Source organism: Pipistrellus kuhlii, unplaced genomic scaffold, assembly GCF_014108245.1.
Source record: "Pipistrellus kuhlii isolate mPipKuh1 unplaced genomic scaffold, mPipKuh1.p scaffold_m20_p_6, whole genome shotgun sequence".
NCBI lineage: Eukaryota > Metazoa > Chordata > Mammalia > Chiroptera > Vespertilionidae > Pipistrellus > Pipistrellus kuhlii.
The window spans coordinates 71337745-71364221 of NW_023425562.1; the positions used below are offsets into that span (position 1 = coordinate 71337745).

At 40.7% G+C, this 26477-nt stretch overlaps 1 protein-coding gene across 5 annotated transcripts in view; it reads left to right on the forward strand.

The window, feature by feature from the left end:
- Nucleotides 1–20235: 20235 nt before the first annotated feature.
- The window catches only part of KIZ (kizuna centrosomal protein), a 104689-nt gene continuing 98447 nt past the window's right edge, over nucleotides 20236–26477 (forward strand). For 2 of the 5 annotated variants that reach the window (XM_036417459.2, XM_045574319.1), the window contains exons 1-2: nucleotides 20237–20423; nucleotides 23891–23953. In XM_036417459.2, coding sequence (XP_036273352.1) covers nucleotides 20335–20423; nucleotides 23891–23953 — 152 coding nt within the window. In that variant the 5' untranslated portion in view covers nucleotides 20237–20334. Of the gene's footprint in view, nucleotides 20424–23890; nucleotides 23954–26477 lie in introns of those variants that run through there. The other 3 variants (XM_036417460.2, XM_036417458.2, XM_036417461.2) reach the window with 3 other exon arrangements.

The window sequence follows — 26477 nt, forward strand, 5'->3', positions numbered from 1 at the left end:
GTTTGCATATGAGAGAGGAGCGCGGGCCCGGGGCAAATTGAAGGACTGGTTCTAAGCACAGAAGGGGCAGTCCCAGACTTGAGCGCCTGCCCTTGGGGCACGGCAGGACCCCGGGGCCCAGCGCCAGTGCGCGCACCAGTGATGTCCCGGCTGCCTCTCTGCAGAATCAGTCCTTCTAGCTGAGGCGGTTGCAGGCAGCAGCCTTGCCCATAAACCTTTTTTTCTTAGTATTCAGGGAAGCGACCTCCTCTTTAGACTCGCCTGGGACCTTGTACAGCAGAGGTTTGGCTGGAGCTGGGGGGGGGGGGGGGGTGTTAAGGGCCTCCAGGTCCACACCGGTGCCTAGGACTAGCTAAGGCCTCTGGACGTTTTCTTCATCCCACCCTCCACACATCTTCCTATTTTGTGGAATTGTAGGCACCCTACACACTCTTAACTCGGGACACTTCAGGCCGAGCCTCCTAGAACGAATTTGTGCTGGTTTCTGCTCTATCGAGGCAGGTTCATTTTTATATTGTCTTGGGTGTTTCTATGCGTGTTTCCATGCTGTGACCTCTGTTTACAGGTCCACGAGGTGGTTCATGATTTGCCCCCTGACTCGGCGCTATTTCCAGATATCTGGAGAAGGAAGAAAGGGTAACTCCTGTATCTCCCAGGAGCGCGGCCCTAGAGGCCTCTGTCCCTTTCTCGGAGGAGGGACACCCAGCGCGCCCTTCTCGGAGCTCTGCCGCCTCGCTGGCTAAAGCAACGCGCTCGCCTGGGCTCAGCCCCCGGCGTCCCTTCAGGGATTTCAATTCCCGGCGGAAAACCCAGCCCCCAGCCATGCCCTGGGCACCGCCGGGGCACCCGGCGCTTTCTCTCTCACCCTCAAGTGGGGCGTCTGCAGGGCCCGGGTGCAGTTTCCTAGGTTTCCTGCGGACACTCCCGCCTCTCGGGGCCCTGGCCTTCCTCCACCCCTTTTGAATGTTAAGCCCTTTCTGTGCGACCACGAAGCCAGAGGCGACGCTCCCACTCGCCAGCGAGGGGCCTCTCGGGGTCCCCATCCGAGTCGGCGGTCCCGCGCGCAGACCCGGGCTCTGCGTTGCAGCCAAAGCAGCGCCTCCCTCGCCCGCCAGCCAGGAGCCAGCCCCGTTACCCGCGTCGCCCAGAGGGGCAACCGCCTTCAAACCGGGATTCACCCTTCTAGAGCCTGTGATCCCTTAAGGAGAGAGAGACAGCCAGGAGTCCCCTGGCAACCTCCAAGGGGTGTGGATCGGCTCCCCGCGCCGCCTCCCGGGTGAATCCAGCTGGGGTCCCCAGAGACCCTGCACTTAGTATGGTGGTTGTCGGCACCTCTTAGCCTAACCCAGGTTTCAGGCTCTTGCTCGGCTTTATACTCCCCTGAACCCCGGGCTGGCATGGACCTCGGCGGGCACAGGACAGCGCAGGGTCCGCTTTGGGTGGCTCCGCCAAGCCGCCACCCCCTTTCCTGCAGGGAACCCTTCCAGGTCCCGGCGCGGGCGGGGGGCAGAGGGGGTGGAGGGCGGGAGGAGACTGAGCGGGACCAGGCCCCGCGACCCCTCTTGCTGAAAATCTTGGGGTCCCAGGGACTCTCGAAGCTCCTGTGGCGGAGAGACCGGGCATTTCACAGAGGGATCTTCCCTTGTCTGGGGCTGTTTCCCGGCCCCTCCGCGCCTCTGCCGGGGGCGGAACCGCCGCTCTCCCAGCTCTGCGGTCAGACCCGAGCTGCCCGGGACCCATAGCTACCTACCCCTCGGCTCTGCAAACCGCCCCTTTTTCCCTGAACCGCACCCCCCGCAGCCCTCCCAGCCAGAGACCCATCCCCGCACCCACTGACCTGGGGAAGACCCGGACAGGCGCCGGCGGAGCCTCGCGGTTCCTGCGCGGGGAGAGCGGCGTCGCGGGCTGCCCAGACCCGCTGGCTCGGCGGCGTCCACCCGGCCCGCGAGGGAGCCCGGAGCTCCCCGCCCCCACGCCTTATAATGTAATCACACGCGATATTAAATTATCAAGGCGCTCATTAATCATCATGAGAGTTATTAGGACGGAACGCGCTGCCGGGTGCTCTGACAGCCCAGACTGTTCGTTCTCGGGGCCGGGGTGCGTCTGGGTTTGGGGGTGGGGGGTGGGGGGATGTGGAACCATTCTTGAGAAACACTGCTAGCCCCACGCCGGCTGATGGGGTCTTTTGCCTGTAAAAAAAAAGGTTTGGAAAAACGCTGTCTGGGCTCCTGAGTTTGGTCGAGGGCTTGTGAAAAAAACCCAAACGCATCCCTCCCAGGCGGCCCCCTTTTCCTAAATATTTGAATTGTGAACGTGATTAAGACAGTCTGCGGCGTATCAATCAACAAAATCTTAATTTGCAGTTTTTCAGAGGGGGAATTTGACCCGAATCTGTGCATCTTCATTACCTACTGCGGACGGTGTGAAATTAATGCGTTTGAAATACTGATGAAATCTCACTGAAGTCATTTCAAAGGACAACTTTTTTCCCCTCGACTCAAAGGGGCTCTCTTGTCTTTTGCATCCTAGAGATGCGAAGAAAGGAAAATAAAGGATTTTTTTTTCAAATAAATCCTTAATTTGAGGTTTTCTTTTTAAAGATAGCTCATATGTTTTGCTCTACAGTCTTTGGAAGCTGGTTTTATTTTCCAGTTTTTAATTTCTCTATTTCTATGGATTCTTAAAAGTGAATAAACCAATTAAATGAGAGTTCATATGATTTGATCCCACACATTAGCAGTAAGTGCTCATGAAAAGTTGCCTTAGTGGCACAAAGGAGGGTAATTAGTTCTCAGTATTCAGGATCTAACACACCAGTAGAACAATAAACAAAAGAAAGAGCATTTTACCCCCACCCCCATTCCATCCCAGTAGGTGATATAGATATGAATCTGTCAACCTACCTTTTTAAAAAAAAAAAAAATATCCAGTTTGAAATTAGTCCTTGAAGAAATGTAATCCCCAAATTAAGTCTTCCCACCATGGCTGTGATTTACTAAGTTGACAAGCACAGTTTTCTAAATAAATTGTAGGTCCAATCAAATTATTTCCTTTTCAAAATATAACATAAAAATAAATGCCAACCAGAAGTATGTTCAAAATCCTTAGTAGCTAAATTGTATTTTGCTTTTGGACCAGGAATGTGATTGATTTAGTAAGCAAACAACTACAAGAATCTTCTATGGTTATAGTTTATCACAAATATGCTCAATATTATTAAATATGTTCAAGACCATTTATTGAGATATTTTCTCTCCTATTAATCTGGTGTCTATATTTTTCTAGCTTACTAACACAAAGAGATAGGTATCAAACACTCAACATACACACACACACTACTGCTGCTAGGTAAAATGCATAAATCTTAAGCTTGTAGGTTGAAGCCATAATATGGTGTGCATTATTTCTTAAATAAACCAATGGAGAAAAAAAACATCTTGACTATCTTTATCCAGATAGTTCATGTCTATGTATGTTCTGCAGTGATAGGGACATTTGCTGATGGAACTGATGGATAGCTTTCTGTCCCAGGAGCTCTTTCGAGTAAAAGTGGGCCATTGGCAGCTGCCTGCTAAAAGTCATACCTGAAGACTTGGTTTTAAAACTGGAGACTTCAGCGTAACCTGAATTATTCAGAAGGTGTGGATTGGTGGACTAGGTCATTTTCTCCTGAAGTGTAGAATTAGAGTCAAATGGTATATGATCACCGGCTGAAAATTTAATCTTTCCTACTTGAGTTCTGGGAAGTTGCAAGGCTTGCTCATGACTCACAGGGCAAAGGGAAAGAACCCACATTTTTGACTCCTACTCCAGTGCTCTTTCCAAACATCTGTTTAGGATAGCTAACATAGCCCTAGCTGGTGTGCCTCAAATGGTTGAGTGGTGTCTCATGTACCATACACCACCGAGAGGTTGCTGGTTCAATACCTAGGTTGTGGGCTTGATTCCCAGTAGGGGATGTGTAGGAGACAGCAGATCAATGTTTCTCTCTCTCTCCCTCCCTAAAATCTCTCTCTAAAATTAATAAAATTATGTGTGTGTGTTTTAAAGATAACTAACATATAAATTTCAAATTTTTCTTTTTTGTAAGTCTTCTCTCAATCACTCAATAAAGTTAAGCATTTTAATATTCTGAACTCTTTTCAAAATGTAACAAATATGAGAAATACTGACTATGGGTCAGCTCAGCCTCTAGTTTTTTTTGTGTTTTTTTTTAAAATAAATCTTTATTGTTCAGATTATTACAGATGTTCCTCCTCCCCACCTCCAGCTCTCCTCCACCTGATTCCCAACCCCATCCCATGCCCTTACCCCCGCCACTGTCTTCATCCATAGGTGTAAGATTTTTATCCAGTCTCTTCCCGAACCCCTCAGACCCCTTTCCCCCTGTGAATTGTTAGTCCAATCCCTTTCTATTTGGACAAGTTACTATAACTTGACTTGGGTTTCCCCCAACCTTGAGACAAAGATTAGAAGGCAAGTAAGTTTTCCTGGAGGTGATCTCAGGAAGCAACACAATAGGGAGAACAGAGAAAAGAGTCAGTGGATTACCAAGCAAGTTACCACTGTTTGCAACTTTGGCTTAATTCTGCCAGAGGAACTCTGGGAAGCAAGAGAATCCTAGTATCCAACTCTTTTCGGGCATTGGTTGGGTGTTAACTTTTCATTGCTGCCACAAGAGGCAGAGCATACTCTGGGTCCCAGAGAAGCCCTAAAGCAGAGAGCTGCAGGTGCTGGCATTTGGATGGTGGGCCAGTGTGCATCAAATGTGAGTGCCATTATATTTTCCGAAAGAGTCCAACTAAACCTTCCAGCCCATGTACTAGTATTCTACAGTGGGGCCTTGCCACGCTCCCATCAAGAGGTAGAATCTATTTCTCCACTCTCTTGAATCTGGGTGCGCCCCATGTTTGCTTTGACCAATAGAACACAGTGGAAATGACACTATTAGCTCCAAGGAAAGGCCTTAACTGATCTAGCAGTAAACCACAGAACCATAAGAGGTAATAAAACTCATTTGTCATGCAATGAGAGATAATCAGAACAGGAATTGGCATTGTCTACTGTACTCTGCTGCCCTGGACTTAAGTTTCATCATCTCCTTAGTGAATATCTTCTTCTAGATTTACCTTTCAGGTCTTTTCAAACTCTCTTGTTCTCAAATTCCCGAGACTCATTAATGGGATAGAATATTTTGTGGTGATTAAATTGATAATACATGTTTTATTAATACTATGACAAGCAAAATATGAAATAATTAATGAAAAAGATAATATGAACCAACTACTAAATTATAAGAACTGTAGGACCTGAAGAAATTATAGTTAATTAACTAGTTAGTAGGTTAATGTGAAAGAGGCCTTATTCTGCTTTTTTTTACAAAGCAACAATAAACCTTAAAATATTTCTGTGATTTTATGATGAGGGAGCTTTTATCTGATGCTTTTGTAAAACATAATGACACTGACCTTGTCTGCGGGCTTTTTACAGAACAAGAAGTAATTATTTTCTTCAATGGCATAGCCAAAATATTCTGGAGATGTAGTTGAATATCTTAATGGAAATAACACAAGGTCCAATTATTCTCCTACTCTTGGAATGCCCAGGTGCATTCTCTGAGATTTGAGAAGTCATGGGAAATTTTCATATTTCTCTTTTACTCCCAGAAGAGATCATTCTTTCCCCCTGTGTTCGTTTATTACCCAAAGACAATGATGCTACAATATCCAGCATGTGCAATTCGAAATTTATTCCTAAAGAGAAATTCTGCCCTGAAATATTCAAGGAAGCTTAAGAAAGATATGCAATTTAGAATGTTGAAGGAATCTTGTGGAGTATTGAAAATGGAGAAGTGATAGAGAACATTGACTCATGCTCTCGGATTTCATGGCAATCTTAGTTTCTATACATACCTTTAAACATTCAGTTGGCCTGAGGCTTTCTCTTCATTTCATATTGTTCCTTTTAGACTACTGAATCATTTTATCTTTTTTACTTTTTAAATTCGTTTCATAGATTTACAGTTTCTGCTCAGTGATATAGATAGGAGGAAAAAGTGTTGTTTCCAATCTTACAACACAAAAATTAGAATATAACTAAAACTGTAATCAGCAGGTTGAAAAGTTTTTGGGTTTTTTTTAATGCATTGCAGCTGCTAATATCACAAGACAACCAACTGGCCCAAGACTTAGGTTGAGGATGAGCCTGTTCTTTCCTAGTCCCAACACCCTTCAGTTTCTGAGTGCATCTACCAAGTTCTCCAAAACCAGTCATAGAGTTGAATAGTTTCCTTCTGAGCAAGTAGTAGGTTACTGTAGCCCTGTATTAAGACTTGGAATCAGTCTTACTTCTCCAACTTCCTTCTGTTTTAAAGTTTTTTGGCTACTCTAGGTCTTTTATTGATACATTTCCACATGTATTTTATAGTATAAAATAAAAGTCAGCTTGTCAATTTCTAAAAAAAAAAAGAAGCTGAAATTGAGATGGTGATTCCATTGAATCTCTAGATCAACTTGGAGAATAATATTTCTCTTCCCTTACTTAGATCTTCTTTAATTTTTCCCAGCAATATTCACAGTTTTTATTGTATGGGACTTTTACATCTTTTTTAAAAAATATATATTTTATTGATTTTTCACAGAGAGGAAGAAAGAGGGATAGAGAGTTAGAAACATCGATGAGAGAGAATCATCGATCAGCTGCCTCTTGCACACCCCCACTGGGGTTGTGCCCGCAGCCAAGGTACATGCCCTTGCCCGGAATCGAACCCGGGACCTTTCAGTCCGCAGGCCAAAGCTCCATCCACTGAGCCAAACCGGTCCCGGCGACTTTTACATCTTTTATCAAATTTATCCCTAAGTATTTCATATTTTATGCTGTTATAAATGGTATTTTTAAAATGTCAACTTTCTATTATTTGTTGTCAATATATAGAAATACAATCAATTTTTGTACATAGATTTTTTTTTTTTTAACCCTACAACCTTGATAAACTCACTTGTTAGGTCTCAGGAAGACAGTAGAAACCAGAAGTCAGGCACAGACTGGCCTTCCTGCTCCTCTTTAGCCAGTTGAGAGGGCATCTGTCATATACATGACCTCTTTCTCTCTATCTGCTGTAGGACCTTGAACAAGATAACTAACCTCTCTGAGCCTCAGGATAATAATGCTTACCTTGCCACACTATATTCGGATTGATGGAATTATGTAAATTAAAGGCCCACCCAGGGCAAGCTCAGAGTACCTGCCTCATTCTAAGTTCCCTATGGGAACATTCTGTGCTCCCAAGTGCTAAGCACCCTTTGGGCTCAGAGTAAGTGCTCAGAAAGTTTTTACTTGTTGACCAATCATGAAGTACTCCATTAGGGATCCAAAGCCTTATTTTTTAGCTAACATAATGCTATTTCTAAAGATAACAGATAATGTCAGAGTCCATTTCTACTTGGTCTGTCCTAGAAGTTACTTAATAGTTTCTGTTCAGCCAAGAGCATCTTACATCTTTCTACCTGAGGGTGTTCTCTGGTCCTGGGTTTGCTTGGAAAAGTGCATGAAAGATTGGAAACACTAGGGAGTTAAGACCCTACCAGAAGCAACCCTCCACCAATAAGTAGGGGGAGTAGGTAGATAATAAAAATCCTACTTTCTCATCTTTTCATCAGGATGATTCTGTTCTGTTCTACATAGACCCTTAATGGTCTCTATTGAATTGAGCCACTGTCAATTCAACACAGTGGTAACCTGCTCATTATGGTAACTTTTCTTAAAAATATATTTTATTGATTTTACACAGAGAGGAATTGAGAGGGACAGAGAGTTAGAAACATCGATGAGAGAGAATCATCGATCAGCTGCCTCTTGCACATCCCCCACTGGGGATGTGCCCACAACCAAGGTACATGCCCTTGACCGGAATCGAACCAGGGACCTTTCAGTCCGCAGGCCGACGCTCTATCCACTGAGCCAAACTGATCCCGGCATGGTAACTTTTATCTGCTCCCTTCCCTTCCCTATTTCATTTTTCTCAATCACTTCCTGGGACCACATCTTAAATAAATTAGTTGTCCCCAAAAGCCTTGTCTTGAGATTTGCTTTTGGGTATCAAACCAAGGTAGGTCATTGACAAATGTTCAAGTTAATTAGTAAAACTAGAGTTAAAACCCATGTCTTCCAGCTGTAGATTATAACCTTTAGTTTTACCAGATATGGAGGAATACACTTGAAACAACTGATAAAACAATGTCAAGTTTTGGACATTAACAGTGCAGTACTGACTTTGCCATGCTTGTCCCCTAAAGCTGGGATTACAAAGTACAGATCTGACTATTCATGGTTTCAAGCATCATATACACAGCTAATGATTGAAGGAAGGGCTCAAGTGCTGGTTCCTGAAGACAAAAAGGCATAATGTCTCTAAGATAATGTAATAGTAGTGGTATGGAAATTGGCGAGAGGAAACTTAAAGCAGTGGAGCACCTTTTGAAGTCTGATTTATAGATACAAGTACAAAGCCTAAAGATATCTGTCAGCAGCATTTAACAGACCACATGATTTTTGTAAGCATAGTACATGTACGCATTTGACAAATAACTAAGTAGCATTGCTGTGCTGTGTTATCCCAGAAAAATACCTATTCCTATGACATTAAGTCAATTAAAAATTTAAATAAAAGTTAGTGTATTAAATGCAAACATTGTCAATATCATAGTACATAAAATAAAAACAGGTCTATCAAGAGAGGACTGATTAAAATGTCCCATAGCTCTGGGCAAGTAGCTCAGTTAGAGCATCATCCAGATATGCCAAGGTTGTGGGTTTGATCCCTGGTCATGGCACATACAAGCATCAACCAATGAATCATACATAAGTGGAACAACACATTGATGTTCTTCTCTCCCCCCTCTTTTTCTCTCTCCCTCTTTCTCTCTTTCTGACTCTCCCTTCCTCCCTCTCTAAAATCAATCAATCAATAAATAAAATTATCAGAAACAAATTTTTTAAATTAAATAAAATGTTTTATGTACTATCCATAAAATTAAACACTATATAGCTGTTTAAAAATGGGGCAGATCTTTAGGTTTCCATATACTAATATAGAAAGATCTGCAAAATGTATTAAGAAAAAACATAAGATGCAGAAGTGTATAAAAATACTGCCATTTATATTTTAAATGATGTAATAGGTATATGAATATAGAGATGTAGAGATATGCGCACACACACATATATTTTTACATACACGCATATCTGTGTTCAAATTACACAGGAAGACTAATTTTAAAAGGGTAAGTGGTTGCCTCTGAAAAAAGAAACTGGAGGGCTGTGGCCAGGTAGTTTCACTATATAACATTGCAATTGAATGTTGCATGATGTTTTGCTTTAAAAAATATCTAATGAGCCAAAACTGGTTTGGCTCCGTGGATAGAGCGTCGGTCTGCGGACTGAAAGGTCCCAGGTTCGATTCCGGTCAAGGGCATGTACACTGGTTGCGGGCACATCCCCCTGTAGGGGGTGTAGGAGGCAGTTGATCGATGATTCTCTCTCATCGATGTTTCTAGCTCTCTATATTTCTCCCTTCCTCTCTGTAAAAAGTCAATAAAATATATATTTAAAAATAAATAAATATCGAAATGCATGAAAGCTCTCTTAGAAGCCAGAGACTTTAAAAAGAAGCCAAATCATTGAATAATACAGGATCATGTGGAAATAAAGGTTCTGCTAAATGTTATATCAAGATCAAGATCAAACAGTGAAGCCATCGTGGACATTCCAGACTCAGTTGAACTCCTGGTTGAGTGCAGCTAATATGTAACCCAGGTCAACCCAATCAGCATACCCAGATTCATGAGGAATATTAAGTCATTTTTGTATGAAGACATTAAAACACACACATGAAAAAAGAAACTAAGAAAACAATCCTATTTACAATTAAATCAAGAAAAAATACCTAAGGATAAATTTAACCAAGGAGGCAAAAGACTTGTCCTCAGAAATTAAGACCATGAAGAAAGAAATTAAAGATACAAATAAATGGAAGCATATTCTGTGTTCTTGCACAGGAAGAATTGAAATCATTAAAATGTCCATTCTATAATAGGTTTCTGGGCAAGATAGCAGCATAGGTAAATACAATACTGGCATCCTTCCACAGCCGTATCAAAAATACAATTAATCTTCAAAACAACCATAATTCAGAATGGCCTGAAATTTAGCTAAATGGAAGTCCCACAACTAGGGAATTCAAGAAGAAGCCACACCAAGGTTGGTAGGAGGGGTGGAAGTGCTAAATGGGCTGTTCCCACACCCATGTGTGGCAGAGCTTTTTTGTTTTGTTTATTAATTTTTTTAATTGATGTCAGAGAAGAGGGGGAGAGAGACATATTGATCAGCTGCCTCCTGCACTCCTACCATTGGGGATCAAGCCCACAACTCAGGCATGTTTTCTAACCAGGAGTTGAACCAGCAATCTCTTAGTGCAAGGGATAATACTCAACCTATGGAGTTACACCTCCTAGGGCAGTGTGGCAGTTTTTAATTGGGGGAGATAATTTGGCTGTGGAAGTGTCTTCCTGAGGAATGAGGGGATTCCCAGCCCCACATCAGATTCCGCAGCCTAGGCTTTCAGTGCTGGGAAAAGAGTGCCCATATCTCCCAGCTGTAAAAACTAGCAGGGATTGTGTCTAAGTGAGGCTGCAGAAATCCAGGTAGTTCCTCTTAAAGAGCCCAAACATGGACTTATTCCGGTTTATCTGTACTTCACTCCAGCATTGGGGCAGTGGCTTGAAAGGAACCAGGGACATATGGGGAGTTGTGTGTGTGTGTGTGGGGGGGGGGGGGGGAATTGTTCAGCATCATGGCAAGAGCTGGGAAGGCAGCTTTCTTCCAGATAAAAGTAATGGCAGAGGCCATTGATCATTTGCTGAGCCCTTACCTCAACAGGCCAACAGATGGCACCATATCTGAGTCTCCATCCACCTGCTGACACTATTTGCCCTGCCATGTGATTCCCTGAGATCTTGAGCCACCCAACTTGAGGGCTCATCCAAGCCATTTCTAGTGGCTTTTCCTTAAAACTGGCCTCTCTTGCCTTATGCTTCTGATTTTCTAAAATCTCTCAAAAAGCAGCAGCTGGCTTTAGCATGCCTTGTACCTTTTGCTAAGTGATCCCAGGCCTGGCCCTAGTGGCAGTCCATTGGCTTACAGCTTGACCTCTCTTGGACACTTCTAAGCCCAACGCAAGTATTAGTCATCTGCAGATCACTTTGTAGCTTGTGCTGAGTGGCCCCAGTCAGGGCACGGGAAGTGGCTGATTTTGTATCTCCTGGAAGGCTCGAGAATGCCTCATTAACAGCACTCAGATTATAACCCTACCACCTCCACAAGTGACACACTCAAGGAACAGACTCAGTGAGCAGCAAGGCGAGAAATATTCAAAGTGATGAATAGCAAGACCTATAACCAACATTACTCTACACAGAAAAGCTAAGGTAAAGAACTCGCTAGACAAGAAAAAGCTAGAGGAATTCATCACTACTGAACCAGTATTACATGAAACGTTAAAGGGTCTTCTTTAGGAGGGGGGGCGGGGAGAAAAAATATGCACAATCAAATGGCAATTGAATCTAAAAATAAAAATAAATGAACTAGCCAAACAGAAACAAACTCATAAATACAGAGAACATTTTGACAGTAGCCAGATGAGAGGGGTTTTGAGGAGATGAGTAAAAAAGGTGAAGAAATTTAGAAGAACAAATTAATAGTTACAGAATCACCATGGGAATGTAAAGCATAGAGAATATAATCAATAATATTCCAATAACTATGGATGCCACATGAGTATGAGTAAGGATGATTGCTTAGTAAGTTTAATAATGTCTAATAACTGGGGTGTACACTTAAAACTAATATAATACTGTATGTCAACTATAATTGAAAAAATATTTTAATGATTTTTAAAATGTCCATTCTACCCAAAGTAGATTCAATGCAATTACTATCAAAATACCAATGGTGTATTTCATAGAACTAGAAAAAATATTCCAAAAATTTGTATGAACTACAAAAGACCCCAAATAGTAACAACCACCTTGAGAAAGAACAAAGTTGGAAGTACTTGATATCTAACTATACTACAAGGCCATAGTAGTTAAAACAGCATGGTTCTGGCATAAAAGCATTCCCATAGGTCAATGGAACAGAATAAAAATCCCAGATATAAACTCATGCTTATATGGTCAATTAATATTTGACAAAGGTGTTAAGAACATATAATGGGATAAATAGTCTATTCAATAAATGGTATTGGAAATTTAGACAGATACATACAAAAAATGAAATTATATCATCTTCTTACACCATAACAAGAATAAACTCAAAATGGATTAATAATATAAAACTCAAAACCATAAAAATCCTAGAAGGACACATAGGCAGTAAACTCTCTGACATTTCTCTTAGTAAAATTTTTTTCTGATAAATCTCCTCAGGCAAGGGAAACAAAAGGGGGGGGAAATACAAATTGGGACTACATCAAACTAAAAAGACTTTGTCCAGCAAATGAAATCACTTGCAAAATACTACTTACTAAATGCATGAAGATATTTACCAGTGATACATCCAATAAACAGTCAATATCCAACATTTGTAAAGAACTCATACAGCTCACCTCTAAGAAAGGAATCAATCCAACTTAAAAAATGAGAAAGACCTAAATAAACACTTCTCCAAAGAGGACATACAGATAGCCAATAGATGTAAGAAAAATACTCAATGTCACTATTGTCAGAGTATTAAAAATTAAAAGTACAATGCAATATTACCTTACTATATCAGAATTACTACCATCAATAAATCAACAAACAAGTGTTTGTGAGGATGTAGAGAAAAGGGAATCCTCTTACACTATTGGTGGGAATGCAATTTGCTGTGGCCACTGTGGAAGACAGTATGGAGGTTCCTCAAAAATTAAAAATGAGCCAGTTTGGCTCAGTGGATAGAGCGTTGGTCTGCAGACTGAAAGGTTCCAGGTTCGATTCCAGTCAAGGGCATGTACATTGATTGTGGGCACATCCCCAGTAGGGGGTATGCAGGAGGCAGCTGGTCGATAATTCTCTCTCATCAATGTTTTAAGCTATCTATCCCTCTCCCTTACTCTCTGTGAAAAATCAATAAAATATATTTTAAAAAAATTAAAAATGAAAGTGTCTTATAACTCAGCAATACCACTTCTGGATATGTATCTGAAAAACAAAACAAAACACTAATTCAGAAGAATATATGCACCTCGTGTTCATTGCAGTGTTATTTGTAATAGTTAAGAAGTGGAATAAGTGAAATAAATCAGCAGAGCTAACAAATACCATGTGATTTCACTTATACCTGGGATCTAAAGAAAAAAAATAATCAAACAAAACAGAAACAGACTAATAGATAGAGAGAACAGACCAACGGTTGCCAGAGGGGAGAAGGGCTGGGCTGCTGGGTTAAAAAGGTGAAGGGATTAAGAAGTTCCAATTGGTAATTACAAAACAGTCACAAGGATGTAAATTACAGCATAGGGAATATAGTCAATAATATTGTAATAACTAATATGTATGGTGCCGGGTAGGTACTAGAATTATTGAGGGAATTGTTTCATAAATTAAATAAGTGTCTAACCACTGTGTTGTACATCTGAAATTAATATAAAATAATATTGAATCAACTGAAATTGAAAAAATAAAATTAAAAAGAAAGGAAAGAAATACGTGAGAGGAAAAATAAAGAAAATCTTGAATGCATAAGAGTGACTTTTGCATTTCAAAGTCTGAGACATTTTAGGGCACTTTTATTACTGCTAAGTGATAGCAACTGTGTACACATCATCATCCCTGGTAAGGGTATCCCACAACAGAAATTCAGTGATACAGTAGAAAGCATATCGATTTAAGTCCTTTGCAATTTTCTTAATCCCTTGAGCTTCAATAAAACAGTGATAATAACACATACTTTGCAGCTTTGTGTGTGTGTGTGTGTGTGTGTGTGTGTGTGAATTTTGAAGATGATTCCCACCTATGATTCTATGGCTAAAAGATAATGGGTATATAATAATCACTGATTTCTTCAATCACTGCCATTCCACCCCAGGTGTATCAGTTATCTAATGCTGCATAACAAATATTCCCAAAAATAGGGTGACAGTGGAAGAATATCATGTAAGGAAAAATATCCTGAGAATAGTTTACATCTAAAAAATTTGTACTTTAGAAAATAAACCTTCATTAGAAACGCTAACAGCAATGAAAATACATGGTGTCAAAATACACACATGATTTCAAAACAAGCCAGAGGAAAATTATTTGGGGGGGGCGAGGGGAATGAAAAAGAACCCCAAGTCAAATTTAAAGAAAATATCCCTTTATTAACTTTTGGTCGAGAATATGTTTGTATATTTTCAGAAAACAACTCCAAGGCCATCTGGAATCCTGTAACAGAGAGGAATAGACAGAAGTGCTCCAGCCATGAAGACAGAAGAGACACATCTCAGAGATGGAAGATGCTGACGACGCCTCACCATACCAGCAGACAGCAGCTGCGTGTTACTGAAGGATGCCCAGGACCAAACCAGAGACAGTCGGACCTGCATCACCACCATTTGTCCACCAACCAGATCTGAAATATCATGGCTGACATGTATACATAAGGAACTATTTGACATTGAAATTGGGACTCAAAAGAACTGTTGGCCCAGAAAGGAACTCACTACAGACATTCATTTGCCTCTCAGCATAACCATTATGGCTTGTCGCAGTTTAGGTTCTTTTAAGGGTATTTCTTGGATCACGTGATCTCACACATCTAGAGGAAATAATGAACAACATAAACTGATAAACAAAAACAGACCCAGAGAAAGAGAAGCAGCGGTCAGACTCTCAAACCTCAGAGGGAAAGTAGGGGAGGGTGGGGGTAAGGGGAAGAGATCAACCAAAGGACTTGTGTGCATGCATATGAACCTAGCCAGTGGCCATGGACAACGGGGGAGGGGGAGGGCATATGTAGGGAGGGGTTTGGGATGGGAATGGGGGGTTGAGGACAATTATGTGATACTATAGTCAATAAATAAACAAACAAAAACAAATCATCCCAAAACTTAGTGGCTTAAAATAACAAGTATCTTTTATTATCTCATGATTTTTATAGATCAGAATTCCAGAGCAGCTTAGCTGGCCAGTTCTCTCTTGTGGTCTCTCATGAGGTTGCAGTCAGATGTTGTCTAGAGCCGCAGCCATCAGGAAGTTGGACAGGGCTGAAAGACCCAATCCCACTCATTCACATGGCTGGAAAGTTGGTACTGGCTGTTAGGAGGAAGCCTCAGTTACGCTTCAAATGGCCCCTTCCTCAAAACCACTCAGATTTCTTCACAATATTAAGGTGACCAGACATCCCACTTTTGGCAGGACAGTCCCGATTTTTAACAATTTGTCCCATGTCCCGCAGTGTTTTAAAAAAATTGGGACGTCTGGTCACCTTACACAATATGGTGATAAAATGAGACATTTTGGATGACACAAACTGTCACACAAGTTAGCCCTGATTCGGTGTGGGAGGAGCTACACGGGGCATAAATTCCTAATGGAAAGGAATTTGTGGGGGGGGGGGGGCTGCTATGAGTTCAGTTCTGTCCCTCCAATTTCATACATTGAAGTCATATTCCTCCTCCTCGCATCCCCCACCCCAACTCTGACAGTTCCTCAGAATGACTATATTTGGAGAAAGGCCTTTAAAAAGGTAAATTAAGTTATTGGATTTCTATACTTGAGGGGTGATGTGCTGGGATTCTTTCAACTGCCAATGTTGACACAAAAAGAGTTAAACTGAATCTCAGTTGAGGTTCCCAACTAAATGTCATCTACTGATTCATCCGTGATGAGTTCATGTGATGGGACCCCTCTGAGTGGGCATGTGAGTGCAGGGAAAGCAGCATTGATAAAGAAGGATCAAGAGGAAGTTTAGGAAATGTCTTTGAGAGAGAGAACTAACATCTTACTTCTGATGACTCTATCTTCCAAAGGGATATTCTTCTTGCCAGCTTATGTTTATTGAAATCTAACGCTACCAGGTATGATTTCTAATTGTGTCACATGTAATCTTTCTCAACAAGCCTGAGAAGAAGGCACTGGTACTATCACTTTACAGGTGAGAAATGTGAGGCACAGCCAAGTTAAGTAATCTGTTTGAGGTCACACAGCTTGACAGAGGAGGTGGTGGCTATACCATGTAGAAGGGGGCCTGAGCCAAAATTCTCAACCTCTGTGTTCTGAACTTTTCTAGGACACAATAGCAAGAGTTTGTTGGAACAAGAACAATGTCCTGCATGGCAGTCTCCATCCAAGTGCCCCAGGAATGAATGAAGGCAACATTTCTACAAAGACACATGCCATAGATAACTGTAGATGATAAGAAGTGGAGTGTTCTGTACTAGATGACCTGTTGCCTTGTAAACATAAACACATAGCCACAAATTAAATGATATTTATTATGCAAAATTCTTTCGTTTCAACCTGCCTGTGAGTTGTAAGAGCAGGCCTAGTGCGTCCCTTTGTTTGTAATCCTTGTTGTTAGGAGTACTTGTTGAACCCTGATGAGAAGTGCATCTGAGTGGCAAACAATTATGAACGCCACCAAAGGATCATTGAGAAGTATCTCAGCATTCAAAGCTTGTTCACGTGTGCCATCAGCACCCACGGATGCAGGGGTGCGGCTCAAGCACCCAGCGATCCAGGGCTGTGGAACAGTTTCTCCCAGGCAGAACCAAGCCACCAGCCAGTCCTGCAGGGAGAAAGGAATACAAGGTTTTAGCAGAAACTGGTTTGGCTCAGTGGATAGAGCGTTGGCTTGCGGACTGAAAGGTCCCAGGTTCGATTCCCATCAAGGGCATGTACATTGGTTGCAGGCACATCCCCGATAGGGGGTGTGCAGGAGGCGGCTGGTCGATGTCTCTCTCTCATTGATGTTTCTAACTCTCTATCCCTCTACCTTCCTCTCTGTAAAAAAATCAATAAAATATATATTAAAAAAAAAAAAAGAATACAAGGTTTTGGAGCCACAAGTCTATCACCTCTGAGTATTCCTCCTTGTCAACAAAAGGATAATCCTGAAGACTTCACAAAGGTACAAATTAAAGGACTTCATTGGAAACCACAGGCATGCAAGAGCTGTTACTTAGCATTTTTCATGTAATTCCTGAGACCCACACATTAGTTGTTGGTTTACATGATATAAAATCAAATGAGGGATTTTATTTTGTAATTGTTTTATTGGAATTTTTACCCAATTCTTATTGTTTTAAACTAGCTATTACAAATGCCTTTGAGAAAAAAGGCTCTTAGTAACTAACCTCATGCCCTCCTGTATTAGTCAGGGTTCTCCAGAGAAATAGAACTAGCTAAGATAGATATAAATGTCTATATATCTATAGCTACATCTATATATATGGAGAGAGAGAGAGAGAGAGAGAGAGAGAGAGAGAGAGAGAGAGAGAGAGAGAGAGAGAGAGAGAGAAAGAGAGGGAGACTGATTGACTGTAGGGACTTGAAAGTCCAAAATCAATAGATAAGGCTCATAGGCTAAACATATCTGCAGTAGTTGATATTGCAATTTTGAGTCCAAAGGTAGTCTGGAGACAAAATTCCTTCTTCTTCTTGAGATCTCAGTCTTTTCTCTTAAAGCCTCCAACTGATTGGATGAGGCCCACCCACATTATGGAGGATAATTTGCTTTACTCAAACTCTACTGATTTAAATGTTAATCACATGTAAAAAGAAAAACAGCTTTACAGCAACAATTGGGCACCATGGCCTAGCCAAGTAGATGCATAAAATTAACCATCACACTTCCCTCTCAGAATGGCATCTTACCTTCTATTTCCTACCTTTCCACTTCCTGGTGAGTTATGACCCCCCTTCTTTCTCCCCCTCCTTGCCTAGTCATCTTTATCTCTATCTTTATCTATAGATCTGCACTGTCAAACACTGTAGCACTAGATACATGTGTCCTCTAAATTATAAATTTTTGTAATTTAAAATTAAATGAAATTAAAAATTAAATCCCTCATCATTAGTCATATTCAATTGCTTAATAGCCCAGTGGTTGCCATATAGGACAACTCAGAGTAGAACATTTCCATAATTCCTGAAAGTCCCGTTGTACAGAGTTATTTTAGAAGTTTCTTCATTGTGGCTTTGCCTTCACTATCCAGGCCTCTTTCCTCCTCTAGTGACTCTTAATCTCAGTTTCAGGTTTGCAGTTTCTTTGATTATCTGGATAATCACATAAATCCTCCATAAGAATGTTATATACACTGAGTGACCAGGTTATTATGATTTTTGTATGCATAATAATCTGGCCACTCAGTGTAGATCCTATATAATAAAAGCCTAATATGCAAATTGTCCACTCAACCAGGAGTTTGACCAGCAGGCAGGCTAGCCAACTGCCCATGTCCCCTTCCCCTGGCCAGGCTGGCCAGAGTCCACCCATGCATGAATTCATGCACCGGGCCTCTAATATATATATAATGAATAGCCAGATTATTATGTATTCAGAGATCATAATAATCTGGCCTCTCAGTGTGTACAGGCTCATATATACAAGCTTTAATTTAAAAATTGCATGGTATTTACATTTTAAAGTGTAAAATTATAATGTCAACATATTTTTAAAACCAATTTTTCATTTATTGAGTCAACTGTTTTGAGCTGCAAAAACAGCAGTTTCATATGGTTTACTCTAAGATCCTTATGACTACAGGGTTTTCCTTGCTGTTGTTTAATGGGGCTATTAAGGACCCATCTTTTAAACTAGAGTCATTAATATTACATAGATTACCAGCTGTGTGACCTTGGTCAAGTTCCTTACCTGTCCTGATCCTTTTTCCTGTCTAGAAAAGCGTGAGGCTAGATTCTCCCTAACTCCCAGCTAAGACATTTTGTGGCCTACTGGAACACTTGGCAATGTAGGCAGAGTTGATGTCCTGCAATCCAGGTAGTTCAAAGCAGAGCTGTTATAGTTATCAGTTCTGCTAATATAAAGGGATTTAGGAATAATATTACAAAAGATTACTCTAGCAAATTAAATATTCTGAGTGAAGAGCTCCACATTTATTAAAAGTCTGTTACTATTTAGAATGCATAACGTTAGCATAAGTTATTCTAGAAATATTCACTTAGTTCGCTATGTGTTATTGTTAATAAAGAGGGTCCTGCATCTAGATTTTTCAAATGTCATTAATAAATCAACCATACAATTCAAATTATAATTATTTTAAATTATCTATTTATTGTTAAATTATATTTAATTTTAGCTTAATAAAAATTGGGGATGCTAAATGATTGCCTCATCTACCTTGTGTATTTGTGCAAAAAAATTAGTTACGTTAATAGTTTGGGGGATTTTTATTATCCTCTAAAAACTATTCTGAATGAGGGTAGACCTAAAAAAATATCCTAAAAACATGCTTTTTTTTTTTTTGCCCTCAACCCTTCCAGGGTTGTAGTAAAATGTTGTTTGCACTAAAATCAACAAGGTAAACCTTGTATACTACCATGGGATCAATTTCATATAATGCTTTGATATAACAATTAAATAAAAGTAACATCAGTAGTTATTAAATCCTGGACAAGAGGGTCCCTAACCTGGCTTCTATATATTACAGATTCTGTTCTGACCCTTATCTGGCCATGCCACTTCAGGTAAGGCAAGGTAGCCCCAGGGCCAGGGCCTATGCTTGCCTGGAGCTTACCTCCCTCCTTATGCACATATTCCAGGTACCCACCACCCAATCCTTTTTCATGGCTAGAAAAGTGTGAAGCTAGATTGGATCCGGGCCCCCATCCTCGGGGGAGGGGCGAGATCGAGAGAGGCTTTCTGACTCGATGGTCAGAAAAGGCCTCTGCTTGGAAGGCTAGCATCTCTCCTGTGAGAGTTTTGAAGGGTTAGGGGGAAGGAAGACGCCTGGTTCTGAACGGAGAGGCCTTGGCAAGGACCTCACACCGCAGCCAGCTTCCCCTCCAGCAGACAGCCTCAACTCGCGGACTCTGAGCCCGCCTGCGCCTGCCCCGCCCCTCCACGGCGCCCCGCCCCTATCAGCCCCGCTCCTCCACGGCGCCCCGCCCCCTATAAGCCTCACCCCTGAACGGCGCCCCGCCCTCTCCCCGCCCCTCAGGGCGCCACGCCCCATACAGGCCCCGCCCCCTGCGCGGCTCTGGTGTTTACCCGCGGTGCATGGTGGGCCGTTGCCTCGGAAAACCCGGGTGACCAGAGGTGGACGGAAGCGAGAGCGGCGGCGGAGGCGGCAGCATGCTCCCGGCCTCTGCGCCGCCCTGGCTCCTGGCGAGCCCAGAATACTACGAGAGGCTGGGCCGCCTCCAGCGCGAGCTGCGGGACAGGTACGGCCTATCGGAGCGTGGGGGGGACTCGGCCAGCTCCGTGGGCCCGCTGGTGCCTACCCCCTGTTTCTTACCCCTCTCCCGCCCGTGGTGCCCTGGGCCCGGGTCTGCACGCGAAGCCCCACGCTCCGGGTGACGCCTGGAGGACAACGTTGACCAGAGGCCCCTCACTTACGGGAGGTCTGCCGCGGCGGGATGCTGCAGCGAGCGTGGGAGTTCTCCTGCCTGTCATTCCCATCAAGCCTTGTGAATGTCTCCAGCCCCATCCACACGCCTCCTCCCCAGTCTCTCTTCAGATTGTCATCCCACTCCTGCAGCGCGCTGCCGGCAAAGATGACAGGTCCAGGAACACGTGTGTGTGTGTGTGTGTGTGTGTGTGTGTGAGAGAGAGAGAGAGAGAGAGAGAGAGAGAGAGAGAGAGAGAATGAGAATGCCCTGCTTAAGTACAGAAGACAGACTTTGGGGAATAAGATACCCAGTGCAAGGAGAAACTTCCATCGAGAGAAGTGCAGCTTCCAGAGGATCCAAGATACTTTGATTAATATGATAACTTGATTAAGACATGAAAGACGAGAACCACAGAAAACAGGATCTAAGCACATAAGAGAGAAAATTATAAAGTAATTTATTATAAATAATCACATCAAAGATAAGTTGTTGGAACTATTATTTAGCACCTAAATTAATTGAAACTAAAAATCTCATTAGTTGAAAGGAAATAGGTTTTTGGATCTAATGATAACACGTTTAATGAGTGTTAAAAGTTACAAAATCATTTTAGTGAAGAGGAGAGCTGTGTGTGTGTGTGTGTGTGTGTGTGTGTGTGTGTGTGACTGTTCTAAAATGACAATTACATGTCAGGTAAAGGCAGAAGTGGTTTTTGAAAGGAATTATATTTATTTTATGCTAGCTTTGATTCTTGTCAAATATTTATAGAGCATCTACAATAGGCCTTCTTAATTGTTCTAATCATATTTTACCTCTTAATCTTTTTCTATATCCTCTTTTCTTTCTAACATGCCACTAATCACCAACCCCAGTGACCTCTTCACTTCCAACTTTTAAAAAGTCACTTCCTGAAGCTCATCTCCTGCACCAAGTACTGACAGCCCATTCCCTAACTCAGTGGTCAGCAAACTGTGGCTTGAGAACCACATGCGGCTCTTTGGCCCCTTGAGTGTGGCTCTTCCAGAAAATACCACGAACAGGCGCATGCACGCACGCACACAGTGTGATGGGAACTTTGTGGCCCATGCGCAGAAGTTGGTTTTCGGCTCTCAAAAGAAATTTCAATCGTTGTACTGTTGATATTTGGCTCTGTTGACTAATGAGTTTGCCGACCACTGTCCTAACTTATGTGACCTCAGATTCTTATAGCACTCTAGATAATGGTTTTAAGTCATTTGCTCCCTGCCTAGACTGAGAATTCCAGGAGGACAGGAATTATATCTAGCTGGATCTTTAACTTGTGACAGAGTACCTGACATGAAGAAGGGGCTTGATAAATATTTGCAGAATGAAAGGAAGGAATGCCAAAGTCAGCCAGCTAGTGTCCAGGAGTTATGAATGTCTCGTATAGTATCCAGTAGCCACACGTTGAGACTAAATAATGACCATTTTCCAGGTAACCAGGAAAAGTGGACAGTGTGATATTTCAAAGATGGTATTAAGTGTCTGCACATACCTGATAATTAAGAGATGAGACATTACTCTGTAAATTAGTGTTTTTTGACTCTGTTCTTTAAAAGAGTTGCTAAGTTATTCCAGGCCTTTAGTTATGTGTATCTCTTAACCTATAGTTCTTTTTACTTTTTATTTTTATTGATTTTTAGAGATATAGGAATGGAGAAAGAGGAGAGAGAGAGAGAGAGAGAGAGAGAGAGAGAAGCATCAGTGAGAGAGAAGCATTAATCAGCTGCCTCCTGCATGTTACTGGAAATTGAACTGGTGACCTCTTGGTTCATAGGTTGATGCTCAAACACTAAGCCATACCAGCTGGGCTTAGCCCAAGTTCTAATTTCAAACTGTTACTGGTTCTAATGGCATTCTTTTTAAACTAATTATGAGTTCCCATTTTTTTGTTTCCTCTGCTAGAACACCTGGCTCTTTATAGTCCTTGAAGTATAACTATTGTTCACTTTATGTTTCACATTAAATACTTAACCATTTAGCAAGGTGAGGCTGTTGAAATTATATAATGAATTTGAGTCAAATTGTATAACTTATTCATGGCTCTGGATTTGAAGGTTTATTTTATTTTTAAGTCAGTACAATTCTGTTTTCACATATTCATTTTTTATTTTAAAAGACTGTAACTAGCTCTAACACATAGTTAATGAATACAAAGGCAAATAACTTTGGATTCAGAGAAAACTGCAGTAGAACCGTGGAAACCTGTGTTCTAGTCCATGAACAATTGTGTCACCTTGAGTAGGTCATTCAGCTTCTTTGAACTTTAGTTCTTCACCAGAAATGAGGAGCCTTGATTAATATGAAAAGCAAGGCCACAGGTTTTCTTTTTGCCTCACTAGGGTAAAGAGCTCAGAGTAAAGGAGTTGAAAAGTGTAATTTTGCAGAGCAAACTGAATATCATTGCTTTCTGTTTGAGTGGTTGAATGCCCTCCCCCAACCTCTCTTTTTAACCAATCCCAGCGATTAAAATGACCGTTGTCTCTTAAAACTCAAGTAATTTTAAAGGCTGCAATCCTGGATATTCTCAGCTGCTTTATAAAAAAATTTTCTAGGAGTACAAGATAAAAAAAATAAACTTGAACTTGTCCTTTCTAGGCCCTCTTTGACGTAGGTCATTGCAATGTTAGCTGGTCTAATAATGGGTTTTTCCCTTGTAACTGGTGTATTTGTAACTCAAATTATCCTAGCTGTAATCACACATAGATGCTATTTTATATTCTGAAATTGCTCCTTTTTGTATACAGTGTTTTCTCTGCCCTGTGGTAAAAGTCAGTCATTGAATCTGAAAGAGCCTAGTGAAGTGACTTGTTACAGTGAGTATAGATAGTGCTGCAAGCATGGTAGAAACATATAAGTGGAATTGACTCTTGCAATTATATAAAAACGTTCTTTTAAGAGGCCCATTAACCAGACCCAGTTTTTTCAATGCCATTATTGATTCAGGGTGAAATGTCCTAATAGTTCAGAAATTGACACTGAGATATTCGTTGAGTGAAGCTGAAGATGGTATTGAGACAAACGCAGAATAACTAGAGGCTTAAAAGGAGAAAAGTAAACATGATTACACTTTAAGGACTGCCCAGCTGTGTAAAACTTAAAAAGTTTGGGGGGGTGGGGATGAAGTGACTGAAACCACGGACATCATTTTCTGCTTCTTAGAGACACCAAAGAAGCACTCACAAAAGTGTGATTTCAAAGGCGATCATATTCTAAATTGAATAGCCTATTATTTATCAGTATAATTATTTATAAATTTTTTTCTTTCTGTACTACAGTGAAAAGAAGAGATTGGACCTAGAAAAGAAACTTTATGAATATAGTCAGTCTGATATATACAGGTAAGATAGGACAATGGTAACAGTTTTTAAGCCACTTTGTATATGTTAATCAATTAAATTTAACCCTAATTATGTTTAAATACCATAGTTACAGTACTTTTACCTTTCTCTTATTTTTAATATGTAATAGTTGCAAGTAAACTCTGCAATTTAATGGCTATCAGATGTAAGAATAAATTTGATTAAAATTAGCATAAGATAAAAAAATTTTCTCATTATTTGGAGTCTATTTTGCTTAACTAGCTTAAGAATTAGACACATTATAGTCTGCTATCCTTTTGTTAACAATTTACCCATTAAGTCTGTGTAATAATTAAGGCATAATTACTATCGCTGACCTTTCAGCAAACTGTTTTAGGCAGGGTTACATAGTGTACCATTTGTTCCCAGATATATGACAATGAAAAAGTTATTATGGACAATAAATAATATACATGCTATCCTTTTTAGGTAACTAACTATTATATTGAGAGCAAACTTTTACTTTTAATTTACTTTTACTTTTAATTCTATATTATGGAAACTGAACTTCATCCTTAAACCAAATGTATAGTGTTATTGCCAGTATTATTTATGTGAAAAATTTCTGGCTATGATAGTACTAAGTTTGGAATTTGTCCATATTGTAATGAGTGAAAAATAAAAACATCTTATCCAGAAGAGAGAGAAGCCAAAAAATGCCTAAAAAACCAAGTCACCCATCAGGTCCATTTATTTCCTGATCTTCAACATTATTCTTTGGTTTTAAGATTTAGTATACTTCCACAAGTACCAGCAGGGAGGACAGCCATAAGTCTCTGGGCTCTAGAAGACATTGGCAAGTATGTTCTCCCATTCAGTGAGCTTTCTTGTTGTTTTTGTTGACTTTTTTTTCTGTGCAGAAGCTTTTTATTTTGATATAGACTTATTGTTTATTTTCTCCTTAGTCTCCATTGCCCTAGCAGCTGTGTCAGTAAAGATATTGCTACGATATATGTTTGCTATTTTGTTGCCTATGGAGTCTTATAGGATTTTTATGGTTTCCCCATCTTTCATTTAAGTCCTTTAGCCATTTTGAATTTATTTTTGTATTGTGTAAGTTGGTGATCTATTGAATAGTTTCAGTTTTTTGCATGTATCTGACCAAATTTCCCAGCACCATTTATTGAAGAGAGTATCTTGACTCCATTGGATACTCTTGACTCCTTTGTCAAATATTAATTGAGCATAATGGCTTGGGTCGATTTCTAGGTTCTCTGTTCTGTTCCATTGGTCTATATGTCTGTTCTTGTGCTAGTACCAGGCAGTTTTGAGAACTGTGGCTTGAAAATATAGCTTGATATCTGGTATTGTGATCCCTCCAACTTTGTTCTTCTTTCTCAGGATTGCTGTGGCTATTCAAGGTATTTTTTTATTCCAAATGAATTTTTGAAGAGTTTGTTTTTGATCTTTGAAGTATGCCATGGGTGTTTTAATGGGGATTGCATTGAATCTGTAGATTGGTTTGGTAGTTTGGACTTTTTAATGATGTTGATGCTACCAATCCATGAACATGGTATGTTCTTTCATTTGTTTATGTCTTTATCTCTTTTTTCAATGTCCTTTAGTTTTCTGCGTACAGGTCTTTTAACTTCTTAGTTAAGTTTATTCCTAAGTATCTTAATTTTGTTGTTGTTGTTCAATAGTAAATAGGATTTTTTTTTTTCATTACTTATCTCATTTTTTGTTTTCCCTGTTGACCCTCGCCAAGTCACTGAATGTATGAATGATTGTGTGGATGGATAGATTACTTATGTAGTCAGCTTTGAAGGTTAACGTAGGGGCAGGAAGGAAATTAGACTTTGATGGAGAAGGCATGGTTACTATTATACCTACTCCAGGTGGATACTGACCACCACCAGCAGCTTCACTAAGCACCTGCTGTAAGACAGTACTACCTCATTACTGTCACTTATGTTGAAAATGGCAGACATAGGTAGCAGTAAAGCCACTCTTAAGTTTTTGTTCATAAGTAAAAATGGGGACAGCCAACTAAGATCAAATCACAGAATTATTAGCACAATAAAGAAATTATTGAAAATTATATTGTCTTAAGGGTAGATATTTAAGATCTGTTGAAGATTAATTTTTTAATATTTTTAGCATCTTTGCAAATCTGTTTTTGAGGTTGAACATTTTTGTGTGTTTTTTAAATTATTTTTGCTTGATAGAATACCATTGAATAATTGTTGAAACTACAACACAAATGCTACTGGTATTTTTATGACATGTACTTGTGAAGAAAAAAAAAAAAAAAAAGAGCCAGAGACAGCAGCCTTGGTTCTGTGAGTGGGCTGCACATCCTGAGTCCTTTGATACTATACTTTGGATGAGTCCGTAAAGGTTTTTTCACATTTTGAAAAGAGTTACAGTCTATAAGTTATTATAAAATTTTATATAATAAAGAGCTAATATGCTAATTAGACCGAACAGCAGAATGACTGTCCGGACAGTATTCCTGTGAACAGCTACAAGGGCCCAGCCCCTTGCACGAATTTCATGCATC